We start from the raw sequence: 25,931 nt of genomic DNA, 5'->3' as shown, positions 1-25,931 counted from the left end.
CAAATAAAGAAATTTTCCTGAAAAAGAAATTGCTGGGATGTCTGCATGGCTCAGTTAAGCATCTAACTCTTGATTTCAGCTCAGACTATGATCTCATGCTGAGATCTAACCCTGTGACAGGCTACACACTCAGCAGGGAGTCTGCTTGAGATTCTCTCTCTCTCCCTTTCCTCTGCCCTTCTCCATGCTCTTTTTCTAAAATAAATACATAAAACTTAACAAACAAACAAAAAAGTCTTGAACCTATAGTTATATAAAATGTTAAACACCAAGACAAATCCAGAAAGGGGAAAGAAACAGACTTCCAGATATAAAAACTAGTCTTTTAGGAGTGAAGGAATGCAGGCTCACTCAGACTTACCCATGGTAATGTTAATGCGATCAGAGAGTGGAAAACATCTACAGGCTTTAAAGAAATTAATACTGAACCCCTAATTTGATACCCAGCCACGTTGTCTTTCAGTTGTAAAGAACAAACAGATATTCTGAACCAAGAAGCAAAACAGAAAATTTAGGGAGTAAACATAGGGGAAGTGAGAGAAAGTGTATTAATTTCATCATTCTTTGTAGGAGAAAATCAACAGATCACTTTTAAATTGAAACAATTCTCTTCTGAGGAAGGACATTCTGGAGGTGTGAATCTGATATTTCACAGACAATAGCCACTCACATTATATAGTCTGTTCATAAAAACAGGCTGATTTTTAAGAAAAAAATCACTCAAAAATATTACTCCTATAAGAAATTAACATTGTATGTGATGGGATCTGCCTGTTACAGAAGTATCTCAAAGATTTCTACCTTGTTAAAAAAATATTTTGATTTACTTGTTATCCAGATCTTTGTGATGATTATCATATATGTTTTGAAGTCCATCTCCACAAGTTACAGATTCCATTAAGTTAAAAATTGCAAAATAGAAGGACATTGCTTAAAGTAATTCATTGTCTTCATCAATAGGTGTAGTGTACTACTGCAGGAGAGTGAATCAAACTGTCTGAGTTTACCTATAATAATACATTCTTGGTATGGAATCTTAAAAATGAATCTTTTTAGAGCTAGAATCATCATTGATTACCCTTTGGTGAGGACTGGGAAGTTCTACACATGCTCTTCAACCCCTACAGTGAGCTTTATTTCTAAAAGAAAAAGGAGAGAGAGAGAGAGGACGATTGCTTGCTAAAATGCTTTTAAAAGTAACAATTGAACAAAGAGATACTGAAAAGAGGATGAGTAGTCACAACAGAATACATGTTGTTTAGGTCAGTCTCTTATTTTTTCAGTGTGTAATCTTACCTCTTAGCATTTCTCTAGCCTGACAACCTTTATTTCTCTTGTCCTTTCTGATAATTTTCAGAACAAAAGATTTAGAACCATAGACCTTTAGTTAAAATCAACTGTTTATTACATTGCTAATTTTGGAGAAGTCTCCTCTCAGAACCTCAGAGTTTTCATCTCTTTTAGAAATAATTGTAATGTTAAGCTCAAAGAATAAAATAACAGTATATATTAAAATGTTTTATAAATGTTGTGAAAAAATTATAATAGTAATAGTAGTGGCAGGGATAATCAGATTCTAGATTCCAACAGCCCTGGATTTGTATCCCAGGTTTGCCATGTATTTGCTATATACATTTTTTTCATTAATTTCAGCCTCAGTTTTGTCATCTATACAACTGGGGATTAGTTCTAGTCACATGGATGTTGTGAGTGTTAAATGATACATTGCATATAAATAATTCAGTATAATGTCTATTATGTAGTAATTATACCACAAGAAATGTTAGTTGTTGCTGTTATTGTAATTACTAATTATAATTTATAGAGCACTTGTGTATACTATGTATACCAAGTATAAATGTTGATGTCAACCAATCCTCATAATAATATCTTCAGGAGACATGATCATCCATAGTTAATAAATGGAGTACAAAGGATAAAAGTAAAAACAAATAAGGAGGTTATAAAATGATGGTACTAGAATTTGAACCCAAGTGTGTCTGACTCATATAGTTCAAGAGTTTTGAAATATATAAAAATATAAAATATATTTATTAAATGTTGATTTTATGCATTATAGGAATTTATAATATTGATTTAATGATCATATTTATAGTGTAAAGACTAGAAGAGATATATTTTCATGACTCCATCATGCAGTTTAACTATAACTGAGAGTTTAAGGAGGTTTCATGTGCTTTTCCAAATTTTTTATAAATGCACTATGATGCAACAGCAAGTAGAATATTTTGACAATAATTTTCTCTAGTTCTTTTTATTATATTACTTGTTTATATTTTTGAGTAAAAGTTTTAAGTGATAGCAATGTGATTTGGTACATAGAAACACATTTCAGTTACTTTCATGTAATATTTTATTATTTGTAGCTGAAAAAAAAGGACTTCAGCTAGATTATCTAGGACTCAAACAAAATACTTGACAATGCCTGCTTTTTAAATGGTCAGTTTTATTGGGTGAATATTTAGAGTGCCATGAACACTTTTATTTTTCTATTTTTTCATTTCTTAAAAAATGAATACATATTTTTTTTTAAAATGTATAAATGTACTCTAAACCCATTATTCTAAATAGGGAGGTTTTTATCTTTTTAAGTAATAATTTTTTAAAGCTTGAGTTTCCTGGGACATTCATTCTTGTATTTCTTTCCTGATATTTTCTTGTGGTTATCTACAAAGAATGTGAATCTCCAACTGTTTAGAAGAAGTATTAGAAATATGTCTTTCCTAAAATTTTGCCTCTTCATTTTTCTAAGGCAGTAGTTTTAAATGAGGACAATGTTGACCCAGGGGACATTTAAGAATCTCTGGAGACATTTTTGATTATATACTTTGGGAAGGTGTGCTGATGGCATCTAGTAGGTAAGGGCTTGAGGATCTTGATCTAAGGTTACTATATAATAAAATTCATGATGGATAAAAATAAAGAAAAAAATTTACTTTCTTCTAAATTCACAATTCAGGATGTAAAAGATCCTAGATCCACATATAACTCTGTGAATTCTTGCACTACTACAAGCTAATAAGACTAATACTTCCCCCGACACATTTACTTATCATTTCTCCATCAGAATTATCCTAAAACTCTGGCAGAATTATGTTAAAACTTTTGAAACCCAAGCTATCATCTGAAGCTCAATATTATTTCTGCTTCTCAATAAAATTTTCATTAGTTTTAAATTACCTTTATCATAAGATTTCTCTGAATATTAACTAATTAAATGAGATAAAATTAGTATCTGGCATATAGTAGTTACCTAATAATTTTACGTGTCCTTCCCTCTTGTCTCTTTCTCTTCTGATCTCCTTATTTACATTGTTTACCTGCTAATGAAGACTTAACTGTATACAGTTTTTATATTCTTATTCATTTATTTGACTTTTTTTTAAGATTTTATTTATTTATTTGACAGACAGAGATCACAAGTAGGCAGAGAGGCAGGCAGAGAGAGAGAGGAGAAAGCAGGCTCCCCAGGACCCTGGAATCATGACCTGAGCCGAAGGCAGAGGTTTTAACCCACTGAGCCACCCAGGCACCCCGATTTATTTGACTTTTTTTGAAGACATCTCATTTATTCTATGAGAATATATTTATTTGTATTACATAATTTATCCTTTACAATCTAGCATTTTTTTAAAGATTTTATTTATTCATTCGAGACACAGAGGTACAAAAAGAAAGCCAGCATGAGCAGGGGGAGAGGCAGAGGGACAGGAAAAAGTAGACTCTCCACTGAGCGGGACCCCCAATGCCAGACCGATACCAGGGCACTGAAATCATGACCTGAGCTAAAGGCAGACTCCTAACCATCTGAGCCACCCAGACACACTTATACTCTAGCATTTGACAGAAATCACAAGAAGGCAGACAGGCAGGTGGGGTGGGGAGCAGGCTCCCCCACCGAGCAGAGTGCCCAATGCAGGGCTGTATCCCAGGACCTTGAGATCATGACCCAAGCCAAAGGCAAAGGCCTAACGCACTAGCCACCCAGCTGTCCCAACTTTTAAGTTTTTTTTAAATGTTCTTATTTAGCATTATCTTCTTTAGCTCTGCTTTAGATGAATACAAGATATGTATTTGAAAATGTACACCACCAATATTTGAGATATTTTTTAAATTGTATATATCATATTTTTAAAAGAAATCTTAGTCAATTAAAGAAATTCTAGGTAGGTCTCTAATTTACTAAAATAATGTAATTTTCTAGTTGTGACTTTCTTGTGTTAGTATGTCTGTTGAGTACAAGGATAAAGGAAAAATTTTAAATATTAAAATAATAGAGAAAAAGTCTTGATATTTTTAGAAAGTTTAAAGTGTGTCATTTTTGGTCCTTACAGAAAGTGTAGACTATGGGCCAGTGTTTGTACAAGAACCAGAAGATATAATTTTCCCAACTGATTCTGATGAAAAGAAAGTAGCATTGAACTGTGAAGCTCGTGGCAACCCAGTTCCCAATTACAGGTAAAAGTTCATTATTAATCATTTTTCTCAAGTATTAAAAATTCCCTTCAATGAGATTCTGAAATTCCCAGGGAGTATTATAATATCTCAAGTACTTTTTACATATTTGTCTTCTGATTTTTCCTAAGATGGCTTCGAAATGGAACAGAAATAGATTTGGAAAGTGATTATCGCTACAGTTTGATCGACGGGACTTTCATTATCAGTAATCCAAGTGAAGCAAAGGATTCTGGTCATTATCAGTGTTTAGCAGCCAACACTTTAGGAAGTATTCTTAGTAGAGAAGCCATACTTCAATTTGCCTGTGAGTAAAGTATATGTTTTCTTCATGTATCTATATATAGTGTGTATACATGTAATTTAACAGTTTGGTTAGGCAAAAGCTTAATGAAGACCTCAAATTTTCAAATAGTGGTAAAATATCGGTAATTATTAGAACTATGAAAACAATGTGTTTTTTTCTAAGATATTAAAAACTCCCTGAAATGTTTGCCTTCTTCAAATAAACCCAACACACTACTCTGGGAGGTTAAAAATACTACTCATAACTTTTTTTTCCTCCACCTTTTAAAACATCTACTTACCTGCTTTTATTTTTCTACTGTTTATTATAGTCACTATTTGCTATAGTTTCCTTTAGACATAAGATCACATATTCTAAAAATTCTGCTTAGGAAACTAAAGAAATGCCTCGGAAATGCTTATGTTTCATATTCCAACTATAATTTCTAACACAGATACACCAGTTTTTAATTAAAAAAAGATACATACATATAATTAAACATATATACTAGAATATATACATTTCCTAAAATAGACCATTTATCTAATTAACTATGTGTATTGAGTTCTTAAAACTTGTGAAATTATGTAACTTATGATAAAGACTTACACCAAATTGAGGATAGGCTACTGAGTAAAAGCAAAACAATACAAAAAAACAAAAAACAAAACAAACAATATCATTTCTTAGTAAACAATCCTACTTGAATACAAATTCTTGAGGATTACAATATTTAAAAAAAATAGGAGGGTAGATTTCTTCATGTTAATAATTTATATGTAACTTATATCGGCTATATAATTTATCACAAAATTATTTTTAATTTAAAATTACACCCTGAAGAATGGAATAATTGATTTTCTCTATATAATCTCCATCACATATTATTTCTAATTAACCCAGAATCCAGACACCCTATTATAGGAGTGTGAAGGAGAAAGGAAAAAACAAAGGAATAATAATGGATTTAGGGCTAGGTCCCAGAAAAATCTAAATATTATCTTTAAAAATAAATTTTGTTAAGTATTTAGGACAGAACTTTACATACACCAAATATACCAAGATAGTAGCCTGAATATACTCCTTTTGTTTTAGAAAATATGTGGTGTAACACAAAATCGAATACTTTTCATTATGCACATTGAAAGAGTAATCTAATAAACAAATAGCCCCTTAATTGCTCTCTGTAAATAAAGTAGTACTTTCAAAACAGATACAGAAAATCTGGAGAACATGATGTATGAATACTAAGTGGTTTATATCTTTCCCTTTGGTCTATACTGATACAAGTATACCAATTCATAATAGCTTATATATCAACTGTTCTCTCCAAAACCACCAGTGGAGGCAAAATATGCAAAATTTTCTGTCCAATGTGTCTGTATGACTGTACTACCCTATAATTTCTGCAAAGACTATTCATAACTATCTGATACTCACCCCCACCTGCAGTGAGCACATTGGTACCAGCATTTTCAGTTCAATAACTAGGCAAGGAAAACCCTATCTATCTTACTTATTGTGTATCAAGTTGTCCTGAGCTTAGTCTAGAGCAATATTTACTTTATTTTTGACTTAACACAGGGTTAATATACATATGCATTCCTTGGTAGCATCTTATGACCCTATTCCCTCCCCACCTGACTCAGCTGTGTTCTAAAGGCCATTTTATAAATACCTATGAGCCCATAATGTGCTTGGTTGAAGCAGTCACTTACATAGGGAAAGGCACTTCTGCCTCAAAATTACTTTTCCACCTAGAAGACATTATATCCATTAGATTAAAAAAATAAAAAATGAAAAGTCCTTTAGGTTTAGCTCTATCTTTTTTCCAGAAGATCTCTGGGGGGAAATGCAAATATAGGTGGTGGAGAGGAGAACAAAGACTCCACCAACTTTCTTTCTAGTGTCCTCGGATATGAGCATGGATGCTATGGGTTCCAGGAGCCAAGGTACATTTGTGACTGGAGGAAAATTGAGGTAGGAGCTTAGAAAGAAAAAAAGGAGCTTCTGAAAGGAAGTGAGAGGATACAAAGGAAAAAGTAAGATTAAAAACTTGGTGGGTTTGGTGCATAAACAATGAATTCTGGAACACTGAAAAAAAATTAAATTATAAACAAAAACAAAACTTGGTGTCACCTTTCCTTTATACTGTGATTTTCTATGTCTAGCCTCATTAGCTAGATACATAACGTACTCAGTACTTATTGTTGATAGAACATTTAATGTTTAAAGGGTTTTTGCAGCTAGAAGAATGTTCATCACTCTTTACACATTTTAAAGCTGATTATCATTAATCTTTTACAACTATAGTCACTATTTATGTAAAATTTAAATATACAACTAGTCTTTTAAAACTAACATTTTCAGCCATGGGAAACTAATATATTTAATAAATTTAGATAATTATAAAAATCTATTTTAATCAAATTAAATATTTAAATCTAATACATGGGTCTGTTAAAGATTTTAAATGTCATAAAATTAAGCAAAAGTTACAAATTATGAAATTGATTATGAGACCTGTTTAACAGATGTGATCTCTTTTATAATTTGAAGATTATTTTTGTTATATTAATAACACTTTAAGTCTGTAGTTTTCACATGGGCTTTACCTTTTGGAATATGACATATTTGTTTAAAATGATGTGATTCTAAGACTTATTGGACAGTGTTAACTAAGTGCCAGGTGAGTCTCTCCTAATTACATTCATGGAAAAATGTACTAATCTATATTTTTAATAGATACATATTTAATTGAAGACTCAAGATATCCATATATTAACAATCCTATTACCAATAAAGAAAATTAAACTTAAACATATCCTATTAGAGTCACTTTACTTTTTGATTGGAGATTATATACGTATATTATATAAATGTGCATTGTATTAAACTTTCTGATTCTGAGTATTATTAGAATCAGATGAGATTTTGCAGGTATATATATATATACACAAACTGTCACAGTTTGTCACAGGACTCACTTAATGCTAGCTTCTTCCCTCCTATTAACCAGAAATATATAAATATATTTTTAAAGATGTATTCATTTATTTTAGAGAGAGAGCATGAGAAGGATGGAGAGCAAAGGGAGAGAGAGAGAGAGAGAGAATCCTCAGGCAGACTCTCTGCTGAGCACAAAGCCTGATGACAGGGCTTGACCCTGGGACATCAAGATCATGACATAAGCCAAAATCAAGAGATGAATGCTCAACTGAATAAACAACCCAAGCATACTCTAACCAGAAATATATCTTAAAATATTCTAACTTTCCAGTAATAATATTTTGGTCCTGTACCCACATCCCATAAGTCAATCATAAGTTCAGCTACTTTTCATTGACTACAATGCATAATGTTATGGGAGACTAAAATCTAGATGCTGGAAGTGCATGTAAGACTGTCCCAAATAAGTTACAATAAGTGGGCAGAAGACATTATTACTGAACCAATGTAGTAAATCAGATTTTTAAAAAGAACATCCTTTATTTAGGGCCTCAAGTAGCTTATATTCCTTGAACATTTTATGTGGCAGACAGTGCTCCAAGTGTTTTAAAATACATTAACTCATTTCATCCTCATAACCAACATATGAGTTGTTATGTTATAAAACACAAATCCAGGGGCTGAGTGGCTCAGTCAGTTAAGGATCTGACTTCAATTCAGGTCATGATACCAGGGTCCTGGGATCAAGCCCTATGTCAGGCTGCATGCTCAGTGGAGAGTCTGCTTCTCCCTCTTTCTCTGCCCCTCCCCTCTCTCCTGCTCTCTCTCTCTCTCTCAAATAAATAAATTATAATAAACAAACAAACAAAAGCACATAAATCCAGGGGAAGCTGGGTGGCTCAATTGGTTAAGCATCTGACTCTTGGTTTTAGCTCAGGTCATGATCTCAGGATCAGGGATCAAACCCCACAACAGACTGCAGCACAGTGGGGAGCCTGCTTGTCTCCCTCTTCTGCCCCTCCCACTGCTTGCACTCTCTCTCATTCTTAAATAAATATTATCTTTAAAAATAAATAAGTAAAATTTAAATCCATTTTGTAGATGGTAACTCTTATTTAACTCTAATAGTACTCAGTCTTTCTCTATTCTAATATGTGTTGTATTCACTTTGATATACTCTATTTGATTTTCAACTTCTCTCCCAAACTTTAATTACATTGTAATTTCTCAAAAGTCTATATATTTGATTAGTCATCAACCTCCGGTTTATAATCAGTTTATTAACACTATATGGCACAGGAAAAATAAATATTAGCAACAAAAATAAGCATGTAATCACTCTGCATTTCTTCTTACTGCTCAAATTTAGTTAATGAAACACTTACTTAATTTTTCTTATGGAATTTTAAGAATTGCCAGTTCTCTTTTTAGATCTGAAATTTTAGGATGCATATTAATTTTTGGAAATAATTATTTTCTTATTTTCATATTTTATCCTTTAATAAACTTTGTTTCTCATAATTATCTTTACTTATTGGATAATGTATGGTTAGAAACTGGAAAGCTAAATTTTCTAAATGAACTTGAAATATGAAAAAGATAACTATATAACTATTATCAGTAGCTGACAATGTCATCATAGATCCTGGCTTTTGGAGGGAATGGTGATAAGGATATGAGAATTGGCACCTTTACCTGGTGATAGCAATGTGTGGAAAAATTAAATGTAAAATAAACTTGTTTTTTTTTAAAGTTTTGTTCCTCTTCACTTGTCACCTAATATGTTAAAAAATATGAAATAACAAATGTATATTTATATAATGATTGTTTTATTTTACTAATATATTTTATCTCAATATCATTCCAAAGGGTGTTTATTTGACTTGCTATATTTATTGCTAAATTATGTACCATGAAAAGTAAATATGCAAATAAATAAATACAGCACCAGGTAAAAAGACATTTCATAATAAGAGGTCAGGATAGTGTAGGCCATAATGTCTCATAATTATTGTGGCCAAGACATAAGTATTTCCTTGAGACTCCCAGCAGTCAGAGCAAATGGGAAAACACAGACATTTAAAGGACTCTAATTTCCCCTGAGTTCCTTAAAAGAAGAAACTCTTTTCTTGACATTTAATTCTCATTGAAATTTCTAGTTTGAGGCTTTATATGGAGATCTTAACAATATTCCTGCAACAGTTCAATAGTGAGTTTAATTAGCTTGACATAAAACCAAACCCAATTCTTTAAGTGTAACTAGAATTTAATCATGAAGCTATTCACTTCATTCATTTATATATATATATATATTTAATTTGATTTGAGCAACTAATGGATTTGAGAAGCTGCTGCAGTCATGCTCATTTTCCCCTTTTAACCTATTCTTTACATGTCTTAATGTCTACCATGAGGATCTTTAAAGTTCTCCCTAAATGAATATTTGTAAATGTGCTTCAGCATAGTTAATGTTAATAATGTATTTTAGCATTAATAAATATATATCTCATAAGGGTATAGTAAAAATTAATGTTGTAGAGAAGTCATGTCTGTGAATTGTTTTTTAACTTCAGGAGGCAATAAATAAACACAAAGTTGGATAACTATTGCTAGTACTGATTGTTACTGGTTATCAATAACATTGATAATGATTTTTTTGACAGAGTATACTTTATTCTGTAGCTTATGTTCATCATGAGGATAATTTCCTCACCTAGTGTAGTGATTTTTCTTCAGTGACAAGCAAGAATATACCATATAAAACTTTGTCACTCTATTAGCTTATTACCATGCTGAGAATTTGGAATTGATAATGTGACACTACACACTTCGCAAACATCCTTTGGATATCCAAAGCTCATAGCAATCTCTCCAACATTTGTATTCTTAAAAATAATTCACACTAGTAAGTCAAACATAAAATGAATCAAGAATAAATAGTAAGTCAGACATAAAATAAATCAAGAAGAAAATCTCCTCATTCTGTCTCTTGCTTCAAAATATCTTTATATGCCATCCCTGGTAAATTGATAGTTCATATCTAAATTCGAATATAGTGCTTTTCAGGGCATTTAGATGATTTAGATGCAGAATATTCCATTAGTTTTCCTTGAAGCAGTTGATTAAAATAACCTCCTTAACTCTTTGGGAGATTATATGATTTTTATAGACTTTGTATTTAAGCCTTTAATTTAACCTTTCATTTTTATATAAAACTCAAAAATTTCTTCTTTAGCTTTTCCAAAACTTCTTCTTTTAAATTAAAATTGACCTCTGACTTTAAAACTATGTTTAACTAGCATTTGATACCTAATGAAATTATTTGAATAATTGCTAACTCTACAGTATATCCACAGCTTTATTTCATTACTGTATGAGATTTTGTCCATAATAACTTCATTAAATCGTTTGAGTATCAAACTGAATGAATCACATTGTCATGGATAATTTCATTAGTTGCAAAATTATCTAATTTTATTACAAATTAAGTTGATATTACCTTGCAATTTTGCTTTCTATAAACAAAACAACTATGTGTTTCTTCTATAAAATCATTACTCAAAGAATATGGTTTAAATCTTACCATAAAAAACAAGTCTTCTGATCAAAATGATATAATAATTGTGAGTGTATGACTCCTTGACAAACTACAGTACGGATTCTTTGAGATCACAGAAAAAATTTTAATTAAAAATAGGTAAGTTATGCTTTAAAGGGAAGTTATAATGAACTAATCAAAGTTGAAATCTGGGGCAGATTGCCTTCAAACTGTTAATTCTATGACATAACACTTTTGTATTTTATTTATTAAAATTCATCCAAACACATATTTTCATTATTAATCAAAATCATGAATAATTCTGTCTATATGTGACAGATGCCCTCCAGCCAAATGGACAATTTGCCTGGCTTAAACTTTGATCTCACTGTTCTTCCTCTTTTTTAAAAAAAAATGCAGAAAAGCCAGTGTTCACTCATATTATATAAAGCAGCCCACAAAGACCTAGATCAGGAATGCACAAATCCTCTGACCCTTGCTGTTCAAGCCTATTTAATTCATTATTCTCTAATCCCTAGATAAGTGTCTTCCAAGGCACAAAAGTTCAAGAAGGTTTTAAATCTCATTTGATTAAATAGCAATTCCATCTCACGATAATTTATAAAGATATTAATATAAAACAAAAAATATAAACAAAGGGGCAGATATCAAATATGTTTGATTTCTAAATTTATTTTATTTCATAAAAACTTTTTTAGGGACAAGTTAGCAAAGAACATATATTACCTAGCCTGGAGGCCTTCTTCTTTGATTGCATTTTCATATCAAGTGCTAAATATTTCTACTCTTCATATGGATGGATGGATGAATGGATGGATGGATAGATAAATAGATATAGATGTACAAATGTGTATATGTATATGTGTATAGGTATAGATGTGGATATGTATGAATGTATACACATAAATTTAACAATAACAAGAATAATAGCAATAGTTAAAAGCAGCAATAGTTACTGAACACTTAAAAGCCAAAAAACTGTTAAGTATATTTAATGCATCTTTACCCTCTTTAGTCTTAAGGGAGTTGCATTATTGATTTAATTTATGAATTAAAAGAAAAACATAGTCAATCTCAAGAATGCCAACTTATTTTCCCCAAATCACATGGCTAGTAAATAATAAAACAGCATCTCCAACTCAAATATAACTTCAAACTTTATGCTTACAATCTTCCCTTTTCTATCCCATACCATACTTAATCATGCATTGCATTTTTTGTTGCTTAATATATGTAGTTATTCATAGAACACATATGCATATATCCCCTCTCTCTCTCGGGCATTGTTCCACATGTATATGGAGCCTATAATGAACAATGCATATTCTCATAGACCTTAATAGACCTTAACGCTAAGAAAGTCAGTATGAATCTCTCCATTCCATATATATTTCCTGAGTTGATACTCTCATTATCCTCCCTGAACTACCAGAAAAATTGCCTGCCTATGTATATTTTTTTCACATCTCTCTTCATCCTACCCAAACCTCAATAAAATCTCTCTGTACTGTTTTTCCTAAAACGATCTATGTAAAATACAATTCTGACCATGTTGTCCCTGCATAAATCTCTAATGGTTTACCATAATTGCAAAGAAATTTGTAATTCACTCTATACACTTTGAGAGTAGGCAGAGAAAAATCAGAGGGCTCCTTTATGAAAATGTGTCCAAGAAAACTCTATGGTAAAAGTCAAGTTAGGAGGTCATTTCAGTAATCTAGGTAAAAAGGACTGGAATTCCTCATACGTTGAATATAATAGAATAGATGTCTGTGGGAGAAGCTAAAATAAATGAGAATTTGCAAATGATAGAATGAATGGGGTTAGAAATGTAAAAAAATATGGAAGAGTTAGAATGATATCAAGATTCTGAACTTTGATTAATTCAGTTGAACAATCCATAATACTGTAACATAATAAAGTAACAAAAAGAAGAAGAGGTAATTTTATTTTGACTTTCAGGGGAAAATACATAATATTTTAAAATATTGGTTAGTGTGCAGGAAAAGCAGTTCCCAAAGGTGAGAACTGGCCACAAAACACAAGGACAGACTCAATGCAATCATAAGGATGTTTCATCAAGAGAGTTTGTACTAGAAAGAAAAGAGGGTTAAGGACCTAACCTTCTAGAATATATACATTTCTATGGTAGAAATATGTGAAGGGTAGAAAGAAAGGAGTTAGTGAAGGACAGAATAATGGAATAAGCCAAGAGGTGCAGAAGAAAGCCAATATAATAGAGTGAAGTACAAATGATACTTAGTTGTGTGTGTGTCTGTGTGTGTGTTTAATGATATTAAGTTTTAAGGTGTCAACTGTCACCTTTGTCAAACACTATAAGTAATACTCAAAAAATTTTTGGAATTTGAGACCTTTAAAAACCAATTTTAGTAATGACAGAGACAGATATCAGAATCCAAGGCTTTTAAGTATAAGATATTATAGTATTTGGGGGTAGATAAAAGAGAGTCTGCATAGAAGATTCTGAAAATACAAAATAGAGTCTAATTCGTGAAATTAATTTCTTCTTTCCAAGTAATTTCTCCTTTCCAAGTAATTTCTCCTTTCCAAGTAAACTATATTCTACAGATTTAAATCTCCTTCCAGGAAAATAGTCTGCCATAGAAAAGATACTAAGTGCTATAAGATACTATGTTAATTAAAGTAAAATTTAGAGGGGAACCTGAGTGGCTCAGTTGGTTGGGAGACTACCTTTGGCTCAGGTCATGATCCCAAGGTACTGGGATAGAGCCCCATATCTTGCTCTGCATAGGAGCCTGCTTCTCCCTCTCCCTCTGCCTGTTGCTCTCCCTGCTTTTGCTCTCTCTCTTTCTGTCAAATAATAAAATTTTAAAAATAAAATTAAATAAACTTTAGTTTAGACTCTCACATCTTGACTTAAAAACTTAAATTAAGTAAAGAACCTTAAAACCACTTGGGGAAACATACAATTTCCAGAAATATTTTCCTGACCCCCTTCAACCTAAATTTTAATTCCATATCCTCTAGAATCTTGATTTTTTTTCGATAAAATACAATATTATCTTAAGAGAAATAGAACCACTTTACTTTTGCCTTAATTTTGTGACGCCTAGTGGAAGAATCACATGATGATTGGGTTTAACTGATGTTTTTCCCACTCCAGGGAATGAAAAGGAGAGGAACTAAGAGGATAACCCCTAATCAATACCAACTAGTTAGCTATGTATAGCTCGGAAGGGCCTCAGCACCTGTGAATTCATGGCCCCAGTTTCTATGTGAGTTTTCTGCAATGTTTTTATTAAAACAAATAAAGAAAACATTTTTATTTTTTGTTTTTGTTTTGAGTCAAATTAAATACTTCAGGCAAACTCTGGGAGTGCACGTGGGGTTTCTCATTATAAATCCTTATATGCGTACTTAGGCATCTGAAACAGGAGCTTTTTAATAAAAGTCCTCTTTTTTTTTTTTTTTTTTAAGATTTTACTTATTTGACAGACAGAGATCACAAGTAGGCAGAGAAGCAGGCAGAGAGAGGGGAGGAAGCAGGCTCCCTGCTAAACAGAGAGCCCAATGTGGGGCTTGATCCCAAGACCCTGCAATCATGACCTGAGCCAAAGGCAGAGGCTTAATCCACTGAGCCACCCAGGCACCTCAATAAAAATCCCCTTTATTGCAATGGAGACTTGTTCAAACTATAAATGATGCTGCGTGAGTCTGTGTAGGAGTTTCATATTAAAATACCCTTATCATCTTTCATAGCTTTGTTTAAGATGTCTTCAGACATAGGCCATTTGTGCCAGTCTATAAGTTAGATTAGATACTCAAGTATATTTATGGGAGTTACAGTATAAGGTTAACATTATTATTAATAATAATAAGATGGGACCAGAATGACTTCTCTATGCCCTCTATGCAATGTTTTTATTAAAAAAAATAAAGAAAACCATGATGACTTCTCTATGCCCGGGTTACATTCTATTCATTTGATAGGAATTAAGTGGCAAGTATGGAGTTTAGTGGGACATTAAGTCATTAAGCCTGTTTCAACGGATGCAGAGGTATTTAGACAAGGAGTTACTATTCTCTAGCTTCTTTTTCTCTTACCCACTAATCTGGGTAGGAACATTAATCTGATCAGCCTGTCCTTAAAACAGTTAAAGTCCTCTAATCCAATCTAGGATAAAGAGCAAACTTCCACAAATGGTCGCAAGGCCATTTATTATTTAGATTCTGTCTGCTTTTCTAGCTTTCTCTCTATTACTCAGGCTGTAGTGAACTATATGTACTGTCCTAAAAGCATTTTGTTGCTGTTATATGAGACAGTCTACCTGTGTCATGGTAACCAAGGGCTACCATTCAGCAACTAACCTCCTCCCAACGCTCTCTGTCTCTGTCTTATTCTAATATGTGTGTGTGTATGTGTGTGTTTGTGTGCAGTATATATTATATATATAAAATATGTATTTATATATAATCTCACATGTTCTTTATTATATTTGTTTCTTGGTACATTGCATTACAACCATTTACGACAGTCACTTTGATTCTGAACTTATGCATACCACAGACTCTACAAGACTAAATTCACGGAAGACATATTTAATGTCTCATTTGTCCATTTCTTTACTTTATTTACTACCCAGCCTCTAATATGCAAGTTTATAGCCAGTACTCAGTGAATGCCTGCAGAATGAGTAAGTGAATGAATGAATATCCTCCAGCATCACAGTGGCCACTACTCTCAAAAAATATCTCCTTCTGAGACCCATTAGAAGATTGATTCTTTAAGAAGTGTATACATAGTCCTCTTTAACAAGTATAACAGAAAATCAAAATGAGTAATACAATTTATGCAGAAAAGTTTTATAAACTGTAAAGCTCCATATACAGAGTAGTTATATGATTTGTAAATGAGCATTAATAAACATTAATACCTACAAAGGTATTAAAGGATATAATTAATATTGATATCAAAGCAGGTGCTGATGTTCAGTTTAAAGTTAGTATATCTTTATATATTATTGTGCATACTATGGTAATAACTTCCATATTATAATAGACATCTGAGGCCAACTAAGGTATTCTAAAGAAATACTAAAAAGTCGCCTTTTTATTAAAAGTAATTTCAGATATGTCCCTGATCACAGAAGAAAGCTAATACTTTTTAAAAGTGATTCTAGAATTCTAGCAATGTGTCTCTATGGATCCTATTAGCAATGAATGTTTTCTATTCATTTCATAACGTCATTGGATTGTAAACTTAGAGTCAGGAGATAATGATAGAATTTGCCAAACTAAGCAACAAATCTTGCTGTTAAGTTCTTTAGGAATGTATATGTAAATGTTACTTTATTCAGTTGTGAACATGAGGGTGTCTACCCAGTGCCACTTCTATAATTCATGTCAAATTTCCAGAAATAATATTTAATATAATTTAACATTTAATATAATTAATATTTTTAGAATCATGAAAAGAAAATTTAATAAAAAGTATTTACCTCCCAATTCTTAATAGGTAGATGAATTTAGAGAATTGTTTCCCATAGTACTTCACAAGAAATGAGACAGTATTTTATTTTTATTTTATTTTTTTTAAAGATTTTATTTATTTATTTGACAGAGAGAGATTACAAGTAGGCAGAGAGGCAGGCAGAGAGAGGGGAAGGGAAGCAGGCCCCCTGCTGAGCAGAGAGCCAGATGTGGGACTCGATCCCAGGACCCTGAGATCATGACCTGAGCCGAAGGCAGTGGCTTAACCCACTGAGCCACCCAGGCACCCATGAGACAGTATTTTAAAAGAATCACATCTGTCATGACAAAATAACCAAAAATATGTCTAAAAATTGTCAGTTATAAGAGCAAATGTGATTCATATCAACTCAGTTTTCCATAAACATAGTAAATCATTCACCTAAGAAATCATGACTATAACAGACATTTAAATCATAATTTACAGAATTTCACAAACAGTAATTAAATTCACAAAAAAACCCAAATATAATTGCTGAGATGGAACTGGCATGTCATCTAAAAAAAATTCTAAATTCCTATGTAGCAACATATCTAGAAGGCTTGTTTTACAATTATTACTTAAATTCCTTTATAAGACCACAGAACTGAGTAAGTTATCAATGTTTTACTTGTCTTGATTTAAAAAAAAAAACACACAAAACATTCTTGGGGCACCTGGGTGGCTCAGTTCGTTAAGCATCTGCCTTCGGCTTAGGTCGAAATAAATAGAATCCTAAAAAAAAAAATAAAAATAAATAAATTTATTTATTTAACTTAGAGAGATACCATGAGAGAGGGAACACAAGAAGGGGAAGTGGGAAGTGGAAAGCAGGCTCCCCGCTGAGCACGGAGCCTGATGTGGGGCTCAATCCCAGGACCCTGGAATCCTGACCTGAGCTGAACGCAGATGCTTAACTGACTGAGTCATCCAGATGCTCCCCAAAACCATCCTTGATAGATAAGTAAGATTATATCTTTTTCTCTAGAGAACACTTTATGCCAGTTTTTATTCAATTTCATATTTTGTATTTCAGAAAATTTTTCCAGTTTTTTTCTTAAATTATTATCTGAATATGTGTTTTTCTTAGTTGATTCACCCACTATGAGATTAAGAAAAGCAAGCCTCTTTGTACATGAAATAAACACCATAATGAAAATAATTGTATCAATTTGCATAATTTATTTTAACTATTACATACTTATATAGTACTTATATTTAATGATATAAGCATTAATAGTATATAATATTAATAGTATATAATAACAATAATTGCTAAGATTTATTAAGTGATTATTATGTGCCAGATACTAAGGTAAGCTTTTTGCATATTATTTTATATTCAATTACAAAGAAAAAATAACATAATTTATGCATTATCCACACTTAAATATATTGAAAATTAGGAAACTGTCTGAAAGAGGGAGCTCAGTTGTCCAATGTGACATAATTAATAAAATGCAAAAGTGAAATTTGAGTCTTGTTCTATCTGATTCTAGATCCAGATCTCTTAATTACGTTTTTGCTGAGCTTCTGCACGTGATATCCCATTAAACCACACAAACGATCCTGAAGTTATGCTGAGTGGTCTCATAGACTCTCATTTTGAGATCAGAAAGTTGAAATGAAGAATGCCTGGGTGGTTCAGTTGGTTAAGTGTCTGCCTTCTGTTCTGATCAGGATCCCGGGGTCTTGGGATCGAGTCCCGCAATAGGCTCCTTAATCAGTATGGAGCCTGCTTCTCCTTCTGCCTGCCACTCCCCCGGCTTGTGTGCTCTCTCTCTCTCTCAAAAAAACAAAATCTTAAAAAAATAAAAAAAAAAAAGAAAATTGAAATTATAAAAGATCTTATATCCCACTTGTGGCCATACCGCTAAAAGATTTGAACTTAATCTATGAGAGATAGCTGATGTACTTGTACACATTCTTATCATTCTTGCATTTAATTTATACTTCAGGGTATTCACATATGACTACTCTCTGGTTTCTTTTATCCCAGGGTCTTGTCTATTCAGATTGATTAAGCCAATACAATGCTACACAGAGAGCACACATACCAACTGCTTTCAGTCTAACGATATTTTTTCAAATAAATCAAGTGATGCATAATTTCATATTATGTTGAGAAGTTCTTAATGATTTTTATTAATGTGCCTGTGAAACTCAAAATAGCCCAAATTATAAAAGAGGTAAAATAAATAGAATTCATGCAATTTTACCATCAATACAGATCACACTCTATTCAGTAGATACATGGAGACTGTGTGGTGGTCTCAGTAATTTCTTTATCTCCCAAAATAAGCTCCATTCAGTCTATTGCAGTTACTTACTTTAGAATAAGGCCTAACCTTAAGAATTAAGGGTATCCAGATAGTCTACTTTATTGGTTTTCCCTCTCTATTAGAAATGTTATTGGTCCTGGGGAAAGGAAGGCAGACGTCCCCACCTTCTGTCTCCTGTTGAGGGTACCACAATCTCTTACTGCTTTCCCCTTGCTGCAGATGGAGAGAGGCAGCTATTCCAGGGAGAACATTAAGGGCTTGAGCTTGGGCAAGGTCGCGAAGTGTGCCACTAGGCCGAGAGTAGGGGTAAGGAGGGCAGGCAGCTGGGGGCCAGAACCTGATAAATCAGCAGCGAGTCCAGCAGGTTGTAGTCCACAAAGAAAGGCTAATTCTTGGACAGTAGGGTCTCACCTGGGGGGATTGGGGGGGTCTCTTCACATACTCCTCCTTGCCTGCTTCATAGCTGTTGTAGATGAGATTGAGGTATTTGCTTCAGAGATCTGTGATGCCATCATTCACCATGTCCACCAGGGCCACATCCCACTGGTCCTTTCTGAATAGTGCAGGGCAGAGTCCCTGTCAGGTTGGTACAGTCCACTGGTACAGGGTAAGAGCTCCATCCTGGAACTTTGAAAGTTGCCCCTATAGCAAGGGCCCCGTGGTCACCACCACCTCCTTCCAGCTCTGGGCCTGGTCAGCCAGCAGTTTGCACATGGCCTCTCAGCCTCCTTCAATAGGGAAGGAGGCAATGGTGTAGGATGCCATGGTTATAAGTGTAGGCAGCAGCAGCAGTTGCAGCAGTAGGGGTGGCAGAGCCTGGATAGCCTCCTATAGTTCACACTACTTTCTAGCACCTCAAGTTTATAGCTGCTGTTACTCTGGTGGGCCTAAACTCAAATCAGTTGAATAGTTAGTAGTGTTTTTCTACTCTCAAAACTAATGGAAGAAAGCTTTAACTATAGTCCAAATTTTACGATTTGAGTTTTTATGTTTTAGAAATACTAGTCATATAAAATCTGTGACTATTAATCTAATTACAGTTAGTTCATTTTCTCCCTAACATAATCTGGATGGCATCATAAATATGGATAAAGCTAAATGACTATTTATATATAAAACATAAAAATTAACTGTCAACATAATCTAGTTTACCTTCACAACTCTGGCAGGCACTTCTGTGTCATTTTGAATATGAGATTTTCTTGGATGTTGTCAAATACATTTCAGCATCACTATCTAAGGAAAATAAAATATTTCAATACATACATTTTACACTGTCTTTTGAATTAGAAATAGTTGTCCTTGCCTAGGGTCCACTGACATTCTTCTGCCACAAAATGATATCCTTCATCTTTGCTTTAACAGATGTTATTCCCCCCGCCCCGGCCTCTGCCATAGAGACAAATTATCATCTCCCTATAAGACTATAAAACAGAATTGCTTTTCTTTATTCATAAATTATATAGCTTATCTCATTCCTAAAATGTATAACCTTGCACAGAGTGGAGAAAGAAGAACAACAACAAAAAAAGTGTACATTTTAACACAACCCTGTATTTAAATTTAACTTTCATAATCACCTCTTTCTTTAAAATGAATGTCTCACTATTTAATTTAGAAAATAATTGTAGATTAATTATTAATCATATATAACTTTTCAAATGGTGAACCACTAGTAAATGACAATAATAGGAAAAAGCACAAGACCCAACAGATGTTTCAAATGATTCGCTTTAAAAGGATCTTAGAGAAAAGCAGCTCACCAGACATTCCACTCTTCCACAAACAGAATAGCTTGTTAGAGAAATTTCCACCTCCCAAGACCTCATTTAATAAGTGAGCTGACTTTTCTCAATTGCATAATAAAGGCATATAACCTGGTGATTCAATTTACCTTAATGATGATAAATTCTAAAGATTGATGTGCAGGTGTGTGTGTGTGTGTGTGTTTAAGAAGTATCTTTGCTTACACTAAAAGAACTGAATACTTATTCTAGGCTATAAACTTGTACTATTTTATTATAAAATATTAACTCTAAAACTCTAATAGAAATTAGAAATCACCATTAGCATAAGAAAGGAAATTGAGAGTTAGCTTAGCTTGCTGTGTTTGAGATATATGTTTATCCTATTTATGACTTCTCTGTTAATGAAAGGTAAAGTAGGGAATAGGTTAGTTGCTTTTTTATTCCATCAAAGACGAGCCTAATACAATGAGAGACATATGATAACATAAATATTTTTTCCTTTATTTAGAAGGACTAAATCAATGAGAGAAGTTATATAGTGGGAGGTACAGAAACTGAGTAGTAGAAATCAGAAAACAATGGAGGAGAGATTTTCCAGTGCAAAGATTTGCCAACCACATCAAAGTCAATTGATTTATTTATGGGTAATAAGGATAAGGAAACTATATTTGTCAATAAAGAGCAGTGTTGAATATAAGGAGAGTATTTCCATTAGAGGATTGAAGTAGAAGTTATTATTTGAGATTTCAGGCATATGGTAAAAAATTGCAAAAAAAAAAAAAAAACACATTTGTTTCTTTAAAAGTTAGGCAGTGGATGGATAGTGGAGTTAAACAGTAAGTTAAGAAGATCACAATAGTAAACACTGTATTCTATTGAAAATTAACAAAGTTCTTTTTACTCTTCAACAGTAAAATGCATGGGTGTACTTCTAGCTTCATCTCCTCCTCATTCTACACTCAATTAATTTTTAACAATATTGAGGTCTCCTGACCATATTCAAATTAAGCAGTTAATCATGAAATAGGCTTTCATTGTCAGCATTGAAAAGTCCTTTCCTTGAATCATATTCACATGTAAATGAAAAACATTTACAAAAAAAATTACCTTTATCCCATTTGAAGCTTATAAGAATCTCTAACCACCCAAAACCACCACTCCCTTGGCAGAGAACTATAGTAGAAATGTTGGCTTTAATTTGATTTATCCACTATATGACGACCTTACCTCCTGACGTTTTCTGTGATGTTCAGATAACTTAAAAGAACTTCTTTTCTAGATCAATCAGTATTTCTCCTATATAAGATTCATCAGTTTGGGAGAATTTACTTTAATGTATCACATTCTTTTAATATCTTTCCTCCCTGATACTCCATATCATATTTAGTATCTGTCTTGTTTCTGTTCTTAATCCTGTTTTTTACTGTGTATAGGCTTCTCAAGTTTTGGGCAACTTTCTCTCTCTCTCCCTCTCTCTCTTTTGCTCCTTGCCCCCCACTTCTATAAATAACCTCAAACACTGTCTCATTTTCAACTACTATATTTATGTAGGATAAATTCATATCTCCTAAATCCATATCTTTGTTTCAGATTGTATTTCTAATAGCTAGTGCCATCCTGCCCGTTGAATATCTTCTTAGCACCACAATTTCAATTATCTTCTTGCCACAAAAAACCACAGGCTTTTGAATTTCTCTTTTGTAGCTTGTACCAATAATATCAGATTAGAAAACAGGAACATCACTGATTGCCTGTCTTCATTATCTCTTATCCCTCCACCATACCCAACAAATTTCCAAATAATTTTCATATATCCATTTTTTCCTTACCAAAGCACAATCACCCTAGTTGAAATCCTTAATGTACCTTCTACCTGACTATTGTGATAGAATGGTTTGATCTTCTCTCCTTGTTTTCCTATACCTCAGTTCTTATCAAGACTTCCTTCTGCTTAAAAACAATCATGTTCCACTGAGTACTAATACAAATTAAAGAACTGCACATCTGGACTCAACCAACTTTCCAGATACCATCTCTTGCTTTTGATGCCCATTTATTATTTATTACAGATAATTTGTAATATCCCTTCTCTCTGCCTCATACAGATCTACTGACGTGGTATGCCTCCTTTATTTCTGTGGCTCTTGATATCTCACATCTTCAAGTTATAAACCACATGCCCTGTTTTCCAAACTTATTCTCAATTTTTCTCAGAACATTGAGATGGCTCTATAATCAGTTTTTTTTTTTTTTAAACTCTGCTTATGTGACTGACAGCCCCCATAACCGGGTTCAAATACAGTCTCCTATTAGGAAAATTTAGGACAAGTTAAAAACGGCTTTCTCGAGCACCTGGGTGGCTCTGCCTTTAAGTGTTTGCCTTCAGCTCAGGTCATGATCCCCGGGTCTTGGGATCAAGCCCCTCATCAGGCACCCTGCTTGGCAGGAAGCCTGCTTCTTCTCCCACTCCCCTTGCTTGTATTCACTCTCTTGCTGTCTCTCTCTCTGTCAAATAAATAAACAAAATCTTAAAAAAAAACAAACCTGCTTTTTCATCAGTAAAATAGGGATTATAATAATATCATCTCATAAGACCGATATAAGAAATACATGGTGAAAGATAAGTAAGCCTGCTTCTTAACATCCATGAGATCAAGGATTTTTGTTTTGCTTACTAATATATTTCAAGTGCCTTAAATGTACCTTGAACATATTTTTAATTGTATAATCTATAGAACAGTATAAAATGTTAGTATTTGTTTTAAAGATTTTATTTATTTATTTGTCATAGAAAGAGAGATCAAGAGAGCAAGCACAAGCAGGGAGAACAGCAAGCAGAGACAGAAGCAGGCACCCTGCTCAGCAAGGAGCCTGATGTGGGACTTGATCCCAGCACCCTGGGATCATGACCTGAGCCGAAGGCAGACGCTTAACTGACTGAGCCACCAAGGCATCCCAAAATGTTAGTATTTTTAATTTAATATTATCAAAATTCAGGACTCTATAGTTACTTATATATTGTTTTGTTTCCTTTACCAGACAAGGAAATATTTCTATTAGATATTTATTGAATACTTACAACAGAAATTCCCATTCCCAGGATCCAAATCTCCTTCCTTCTCTTCATCACATCTCAGCTCTGATGTCCTTTTCTTCAAAAAACAAACAAACAAAAAACCTAAGCTCCCTAATTAATTTTAAAATTTAGTAGTTATTTTGTTTTAATGTGTGACATAATGAAACTCTTTGCCTCCAAGTTTTCAGGAATCAGACACCACTTCAATATATTAACAAACTAATGAAAAAGACAATAGAATTCCATTGTGTATATATACCACATCTTAATCCATTTATCTGTTGATGGACATCTAGGTTCTTTCCATAGTTTGGCTATTGTGGACATTGCTGCTATAAACATTCAGGTGCATGTGCCCCTTTGGATCACTATGTTTGTATCTTTAGGGTAAATACTATGCAGCCATCAAAAGAAATGAAATCTTGCCATTGGTGACAACATGGATGGAACTAGAGCATATCATGCTTAGCGAAATAAGTCAAGCAGAGAAAGACAACTATCATATGATCTCCCTGATATGAGGAAGTGGTGATGCAACAGGGGGCTTAAGTGGGTAGAAGAAGAATCAATGAAACAAGATGGAATTGGGAGGGAGACAAACCATAAGTGACTCTTAATCTCACAAAACAAACTGAGGGTTGCTGGGGGGAGGGGGTTTGGGAGAAGGGGGTGGGATTATGGACATTGGGGAGGGTATGTGCTTTGGTGAGTGCTGTGAAGTGTGTAAACCTGCTGATTCACAGACCTGTACCTCTGGGGATAAAAATATATGTTTATAAAAAATAAAAAATAAAAAAAAGACAATAGATTCTTTTCTATGTTTATAAGATAATAATTCATGTATAAACACATGAAAATGTATACTCTTTTCTTAAAGCAGAATCATATACCACAATTACTGTTTGCCTCCACTGAGAGACATAAATGCTTCAAATATCATGATCATATTTGTGAATCCTTGAAAAAAATACTGTCACTGACATATAATAAACATGCATTAATTTAAAAAATGAGTATCAGTTACAGGAAGAGGATTCGGTTGCTTCTGCCTTGATCTGTGTAACAACATTAACAAAATACTTACTTTGTGCCAGGTATTATAATAGGTGTCTTCCATCTCTGTCTTGAGAACTTTTATTTATCCATGATTTGCATCACATGTCACCTTTATGTTTTAACACCTTCTGTGTATCTTTTCCCCTGTAGCATATGTTGTTGCTGTAGCTGTGTTGTTGCAGTTTTCATATAATCTATACATCTTCACTGTAAGAATATAAATGCCTGAAAGATCAGGACAAAATCGTGAATCCTTAAGAATGAAGAACTCTCAATGGAACATAATAGAAGTGTATTGGATAAACAAAAGAATACCAGGTATTCTTAAATACCCAGTTTTAACAAAAGATACTGGGGCATCTGAAGGGTGGTTCAGATCATTGAGCTTCTGACTCTTGATTTTAGCTCAGGTCATGATCCTAGGACGGAGAACTCAAGCCCCATTTTTGGCCCTGCATTGGGTGTGGAGACTGCTTGGGATTTTCTCTCTCCCTCTTCCTTTGTTTCTACATATATACATATTATGTATGTATATACATACTATGAAAATTATAATAACATAACCTTTAATAAAATTATTTCATTTTATCAGGAAAAATATTTATGGAGAAAATATTTATGATGTATAAGTATATAAACATAGTATTTATATATCAACATGAATAGACTCTGATACAAAATAATTTAGAAATAATTTACAAATATAACTTCATATAAGGAATTAAGAATACATCTATTTTAAGTAATCTAAATAATCATTAACAATGAAGTAAAAATATTATAATTTTTAGATAAAAATAGCTAAGACAAATTATACTTATCTCATAATTGCCAAAAACTTTCTTTCTAAAATATAAAATAAAAATTATTTGCCTAAGCCACCTAGAAGTCTTTTACAGCCCATTAATTAATAGTAATGTGTAATTTGTTTAGTTTATTGCATTTTCCACAACTCATTAAATCTGGGCTTATGTGTAGTTGTAGCCTGCTTTGGTTTCACTTGTTTTA

The 25,931-nt window shown here is 32.9% G+C and overlaps 1 protein-coding gene across 1 annotated transcript in view; it reads left to right on the top strand.

The window, feature by feature from the left end:
* Positions 1-25,931, top strand: part of CNTN5 (contactin 5) — a 782,527-nt gene that overhangs the window by 252,524 nt on the left and 504,072 nt on the right. Inside the window, exons 3-4 of the mRNA XM_082683339.1 lie at positions 4,356-4,479; positions 4,608-4,783. Of these exons, the coding sequence (XP_082539465.1) occupies positions 4,356-4,479; positions 4,608-4,783 (300 nt within the window). The remainder of the gene's footprint in view (positions 1-4,355; positions 4,480-4,607; positions 4,784-25,931) is intronic.

Source organism: Mustela nivalis, assembly GCF_964662115.1.
Source record: "Mustela nivalis genome assembly, chromosome: 9".
Classification (NCBI taxonomy): Eukaryota; Metazoa; Chordata; class Mammalia; order Carnivora; family Mustelidae; genus Mustela; species Mustela nivalis.
Note: the sequence above shows the minus strand (reverse complement) of the source record. Positions and strands in the feature narration are given on the sequence as shown.